Source organism: Talpa europaea (assembly GCF_964194135.1).
Source record: "Talpa europaea genome assembly, chromosome: 8".
Taxonomy (NCBI): domain Eukaryota; kingdom Metazoa; phylum Chordata; class Mammalia; order Eulipotyphla; family Talpidae; genus Talpa; species Talpa europaea.
Genome location: NC_140075.1, coordinates 122,318,299 through 122,324,634, shown reverse-complemented (window position 1 = coordinate 122,324,634; position 6,336 = coordinate 122,318,299). Strand labels below are relative to the sequence as shown.

At 73.5% G+C, this 6,336-nt stretch overlaps 1 protein-coding gene across 1 annotated transcript; it reads right to left on the bottom strand.

Annotated features, from left to right (window-relative positions):
- Positions 1-5,379: 5,379 nt before the first annotated feature.
- Positions 5,380-6,336, bottom strand: TMEM121 (transmembrane protein 121; the record flags this gene model as incomplete). Its single annotated transcript, XM_084239637.1, has 1 exon — positions 5,380-6,336. Exon 1 carries the CDS (start codon positions 6,319-6,321, stop codon positions 5,380-5,382), a length of 942 nt encoding a protein of 313 aa, XP_084095763.1. The 5' UTR covers positions 6,322-6,336.

Here is a 6,336-nt window from a genome sequence, read left to right as displayed (position 1 = left end):
GGAGAACTGACCCCTGGGAGAACTGACCCCCGGGAGAACTGACCCCCCGGGAGAACTGACCCCCCCGGGAGAACTGACCCCCCGGGAGAACTGACCCCCGGGAGAACTGACCCCCCGGGAGAACTGACCCCCCCCGGGAGAACTGACCCCCCGGGAGAACTGACAACCCCCGGGAGAACTGACCCCCCCGGGAGAACTGACCCCCCAGGAGAACTGACCCCCGGGAGAACTGACCCCCCGGGAGAACTGACCCCCCCCAGGAGAATTGACCCCCTGGGAGAACTGACCCCCCACGGGAGAACTGACCCCCCCGGGAGAACTGACCCCCCAGGAGAACTGACCCCCGGGAGAACTGACCCCCGGGAGAACTGACCACCCGGGAGAACTGACCCCCCACGGGAGACCTGACCCCCCGGGAGAACTGACCCCCGGGAGAACTGACCCCCCCGGGAGAACTGACCCCCGGGAGAACTGACCCCCCAGGAGAACTGACCCCCGGGAGAACTGACCCCCCGGGAGAACTGACCCCCCCCAGGAGAATTGACCCCCTGGGAGAACTGACCCCCCCGGGAGAACTGACCCCCGGGAGAACTGACCGCGCCGCTGCCCCGCAGGGCTCGGAGCCCGAGCGGCGGGACCCCAGGCGCGAGCAGCGCGTCCGGCCGCCCGGCCCGCCCGAGGGCCCCGGGGCCAGCGCGAGGCCACGGCCGGCCGGGCCGGCTCCCCGGCTGGGCAACGCGCTGCGGTCGGAGGGGACGGGCCGCGGGGCCGCCGCCAGGGAGGGCGCGCGGGGCTCGTCCCCCGAGGCCCCGTGGGGCGTCGGCCGCGCGGAGAATGTCCCGAGGCCCCACGGGGAGGCTCCTCGGCTGGGGACCCCTCGGCCGCGCGGCCCGACGAACCCCACCCTGACCGCGCGGGGCGGCGCAAAACTGAGGTCCGGGCGCCCCCGCGTGGCCGCCGCGGTCGCCGCATGAGACGGGCGGACCCCGGGCCGGACGCGCGGAGACCCGGTGGGGGCCTCCAAGCAGCCGGCGCCCCCTGGGTCCTGCAGGCACGACCCCCGCCCCGGACTGGCACTCCGCGCGCCCGAGCGCCCAGACAAGCGGGCGCCAAGCCCGCCCGGGGTCACCCCGGGCCTCGCCTCCCCAGAAACGCGCAGGGTCTTCTCCCCGCGTCAGGTGCAGGCCCGGGCCCTGGCCACGCGCGCGCAGCCCCCACCCGCCGCCCACCCGCCGCGGCCCCAGAGCCCCCAGATTCCCGCCCCTTCCCGCCTCCCCGCGTCCGCTGGACCCCGGACGCCGCTGGCCGCGCTGCCCAGCAGAGCTGGTGCCGGGGCCAAGCGCGCCCGGCCGGCCGCTGGGTGGCCACGGCCGCAGCCCAGGCTCCCGCTGGCCCCTCGCGGCCCGGAGGGCTGCCGGCCCCGCCCTCACAGCGCGCCCCACAGGAGGCGGCGGGCGCGTGGCCAGAGCAGGCCCCCGCCGCCCGGGGGTGACCAGGCAGGGCCTCGGGGGTCGGGCACTGGGCAGGGGACGCAATGCCGGGCCTGGCATTGTTAAGGTAAATCAAAAACGTCAATTCCTTGGGGCAGAGAAGCTCGCTGGGAACTAAAGTGGCCAAACCCCTCACAGCCATAGGAGGGTCAGCCCGGGTGGCCTGGCCACCACGCAAGCGCAGTCTCAAGGGTGCGCCGACCCGGGGTCGCCAGCCGCAGAGGAGGGACTGCGGCTCACAGGCCGCGGGGGCAGGGGGCTGAGGACACATGGGGAGCGAGGGGGCCGGGGACTGGCTTTGGGAGGTGACCGTTCTGGAGAGGAGGGGCAGTCCGGGAGTCAAGAGCGAGCCGGGCGCCGGGCCACGGGGCGCGGCAGGGGCGAGGCCCACCAGGCGGGCAGGGGCCCAGAGGTGGGTGTGGGAGTCGCAGCCGAAGGACCTGAGGCCCAGGCACGGGCAGGCAGGGCAGGCAGGGCGGGCAGCCTGGCCACGGTTCCCAGGACCTGGACGGGGAGGGCCTCTGCAGGGCCCCGAGGGTGAGGGCCAGCCTGGAGACGTGGCGGCTGGACTCACGCGCCAGAGACACCCCAGAGACATTCAGGGAAAAGGGCAACCCTGGGAGGGGCAGCACGCGGGCCGGCTGGCCAGCAGGGCCAGGTGGAGAGGCCCCAAGGCTGGGACAGGGTGGCACGGTGCCCCTCCCAAAAGCGCACCAGCAGGGCCAGGTCCTGGGAATACGGGGCCACAGCAGAGTGACCCCAGAGGAGAGCAGAAGGGTGACTCCTGGGCATCGAGGCAGGCCCGAGGGCACTGGCCGTCTCCCCACTTACCCCGGCTCCCCCCCGCCGTGCGTGGCCCCGCTTCCTCCCCACCGGATGCCCAATTTTCTCCGTCCACCTGCCTGGCCGTGGTGCCGGGGGCTGGTCAGTCCCTGCCTCCAAGGCAAGGGTCTCTGGGCCCAGCAGCACAGGACCTCTGTGCACCCAGCCCATCCAGTCTGAGGAGGGCCCAGCGCGCATGGGCACAGGGGGCCGCCTCTGGGCCGGGGCTCACCGTCTCCTGGACGCCAGCACTGCCAGCCCGGCCGGAGAGCCCGCCCAGCGCCTATCCCTCCCTGGGCAGCCCTCGCTGCGGCCAGCAGGCCGGGGGCCAGGGGTGGGATTTCCTCCGTCTTTCTCTGCTGCAACGGGGCACACCCTGGGCTTCAGCCTCGGTGAGCCTGCAGGGCCCCCTCAGCCTGGGCCGGCGGTGGAGGGGCCCCAGAGTGCAGAGGGCACCCCCCCCCCGCCCACAGCCCGCGTCGACGGGACACACGACGGTGGCCGTGCCTGGTTCTGGACGGCACTTAGGTGGGGGCTGGAGCTTCCCGATTTGGCTCCTGTTGACAGGAGGCTGCTTTGCTCCAGGGGTGGCTGCGAGGTGGCCTCCCTTCCAGAGTGGCCGGTGTCCCCGCGCAGCCGCAGGCGGGCCTGGCCAAGGCCGGGCAGGAGGCGGTGAGGCTGCAGGAAAGGGGCCGCCTCTGCGGGCCGAGCAGGCGTTCCTGGGCACTCACCCTCCAGCCTCTCAGAGGCCTGGTCACCGCCGCCCGGGCCCAGAGGGACAGCCGGCCCCACCGTGGGTCTGTCCTGGACGGGTGCCCAGGCCAGCCGGACCCCAGGCCCACCAGTTCTGCCCCCTCCCCAGAGCCAGCGACGGCACCGGACCTGGGGGCACAGGCTGGGCCCCAGAGAAGGGCCGTCCGGCCCCTCCCGCCCCGCCACGCCGGAGACACCCCAGACGGAAGCCGAGACCCGGCCCACGGTGGGCGCCGCGACCCTGAGCCCCCTGCTGCGCGCCACGCAGCGCCTGCCCGAGCCACGCAGCGCCCGCCCGAGCCAGGCGGCGGAGCCAGCTGCGAAAGCGCTGGTACCAGAGCGGCTCCAGGGCCGGGGTCTCCCCAGACCTCTCGTGTGGGGAGAGGGGCTGCAGGGGCGCCCGGCGGTGGGGTGGGGTCTGGCTTCTCTCCCCACCCCAGGCCCCCGTGCGCGGAGGTGGGGGGCAGGCGAGGAGGGGGCTGCAGGGGCAGGGCGGCCCTGGGGATAGGGCCAGGGCAGACGCAAGCCCAGGGCCCTCCCCACGCCCCAGTGCGCCCGGTCCCCGTCCCCACCCCGCCCCAGCCCGGCTCCTCCACTCGGGCCAACCACGGAGGCCTCTGGGGGTCTCGTGTGGACGCCACAGGTGACTCCCCGGCTCCTCCAGGCGCCAGTGCCCACCTGCCTCCCGGATCCGTTGCCGAAAGAACCCCCAGAGCTCAGGCTTCAGGCGCCCCCTCCCCTCCTGGCCTCAGCCCCACACTCAGGTGCCAAGCCCAGCCCTTCACCCGCCACTGCCTGCACCCAGATCCCCACAGGGTCCCTCCAGCACAGGGCACCCCACCCGCCCCACAGAGCAGGACTGGGGGTGCTGCCCAGACCCGGCCAACCAGCTAGCACCCTCTCCCAGATGCCCTGCCCCCCAGCTCGGCCCCCGGCCGGCCCCCGACTCACCTCCAGGCCCAGGGCCAGCTCCACCTGGGGTCGGCATGGGCCTTGGGAGGGGTTAGACAGACCCGTGAGCAACTGGGGCGGACCAGTAGGGGTCACGGTCACCTCCAGTCACCAAAGGCAGCCAGGGAAGGAGGGGCTGGAAGGCGGGTCCCCCCCCACCCCTGTGCCCCAGGCACCCCCTGCAGGGACCCCACACGCTCCCGGTTCCCAGCCCCTGCAGGTGGAGCCACACGGCCATGGGAGGTGATGGAGGCCACAGACACTGGTGCAGCGCTGGCCTCAGCTGACGTCCGTCCAGACTCCTCAGGGTCGTGGTCAGAGGAGCCCAGTCTGGACAGGAGGGACAGAAGCTGGGAGGGCAGAGGACCGAGGTGGCTGGACAGCAGCTTCCGTGGGGGACCCTGCAGGCGAGGCCCAGCGCTGCCCCAAGGGGCCACACTCTTCCATGGACACCGCAGCTGGGGCCTTCCCCACGCCTGCCTCCCGGACCAGCGAGGCTTCCTGGAGAATGGGCCCGCCAGGAGGGGCCGGCGAGGACGCACCCCTGCAGCCAGCACTGTCTGTGTCCACAGAGCCGCTGGGGACAGGCCAAGGCCAGGTGGGGGAGAGGGCTGTGCTGGCCACAGGGAGCAGGGCCCGACACCTGACCGGAGCTGGCCCCTCGGCCTCCGCCAGGCACACATCGCAGAGACCCGGACTCCTGCACCCTTGCCTGGCCTGGCCCTGCCCTCCACCCCCTGGCCGTCAGGGCCCTCCTGGACCTCGGCTGGGGCAGCACCCAGAGGGGGCTGGGGGGGAGCTGCAGGCTCTGGCACGGGCCGGCCAGGCCCCAGCCCAGAAGGAAGGGCGCTCAGGGCACCTCAGAGTCTGCTCAACACCGTCCTCCAGCCCCGCCGGGGAGGCAGCTGCCTCAGGCCGGGTGCCCTGGACGGTGTAGCCTGAGTGGCCCCCGGGGGCAGTGCCAGGGTGTTGGCCAGGCCGAGGGTGGGAGCCCAGCTGGGGGCCTGGGGGCACTTTCGGGCTGAGGTGAGGGGTGGGGACATGGGCCAGGCTGGCTGCAGGCCCAGGAAGGCACCTCCCCGCCAAGAGCCAGGTCCCCCAAGGAGCCTAACCCCCACCTCGCCCCCCCAGGAACCTGACACACACACACACCCACCTCCCCAGGGAGGGAACCGGCCCCCCACCCGCCGCTGCCCCCCTCCAGGAGGCGCCAGGAACCAGGCACAGCAGCGACTTTGATACGAAACTGTAAACGCGAGTCTTTAAAACGGCAGGCCCCCCGGCCGCCCTCCCGCGCCCCCGCGCCGGGCCAGGCCAGCCGGGCGGTTCCTGAGCCCAGCGGCGCGGGCGGCCCCGCGGCCCGTCACGTGTCCGGCACGTCGCGCGGGGGCGCGGGCCCGAGGGGGCGGCCGGGCGGGCCGTGGGGCGCGGGCCCCGCGTGGCGCGGCGGCGGCTGCAGCTCCAGCGCCAGCGCGGGCGGCGGGCAGTCGCGCACCTGGCGGCGGTACTCCAGGAAGGTGCAGGCCTTGGTGGCCAGCGCCACCACGTTCTTGCCCACGAAGACGGCCGAGACGCGGCTGTCGCGGAAGAGCGCCATGTTGGCGGCGCGGGCCAGCACGGCCACCACGTTGACGGTGGCCAGGCTGAGCGCAGGGTAGAGCATCATCTTCTGCGGCGCGATGTGCTCGCCCTGCATGCTGAGCTCGCTGAGCGCCACGCAGGGCAGCACGAGCAGCAGCATGTAGCAGTAGAAGAAGGTCAGGCCCTCGGCCCACAGCGGCAGCCCCGTGCGCGGCGGCTCCCACAGGTTGGCCTGCATGTCCAGCAGGTCCAGCAGGTCCAGCGCCACCCAGAAGAGGCGGCCGCGCAGGTCCTCGCGCTTGCGGAAGGTGCGCACGTACTCCATGCGGTCCAGTGCGGCCAGCAGCAGGAAGAGGCCGGGCACGCACACCGACAGCAGCAGCGTGAGCGCCTGGCGCGCCACCGGGTCGCCCGCGCCCCGCCGCGCCGCCTTGTAGTTCTGGAAGACGAAGTAGAGCTTGATCTCCAGCACGAAGATGTACAGGAACCAGAGGATCATGGCGTAGCCGCGCTTGGCCGTGCGCACCTCGGCGCCCACCCACACGGCCACGTAGCGCAGCACCAGCAGGAAGCACACGTCGCCCACCAGCACGATGATGCACACGCCGATCTTGCGCGGGCCCTGGTTCTGCTCCACCAGGTAGGCGTCCATGACCGCCATGCTGCCCATGATCACCAGCGTGGTCAGGCACACGTGGCGCCGGTCCGGGGGCGGCAGCACCATGGTCGCCGCGGGGCC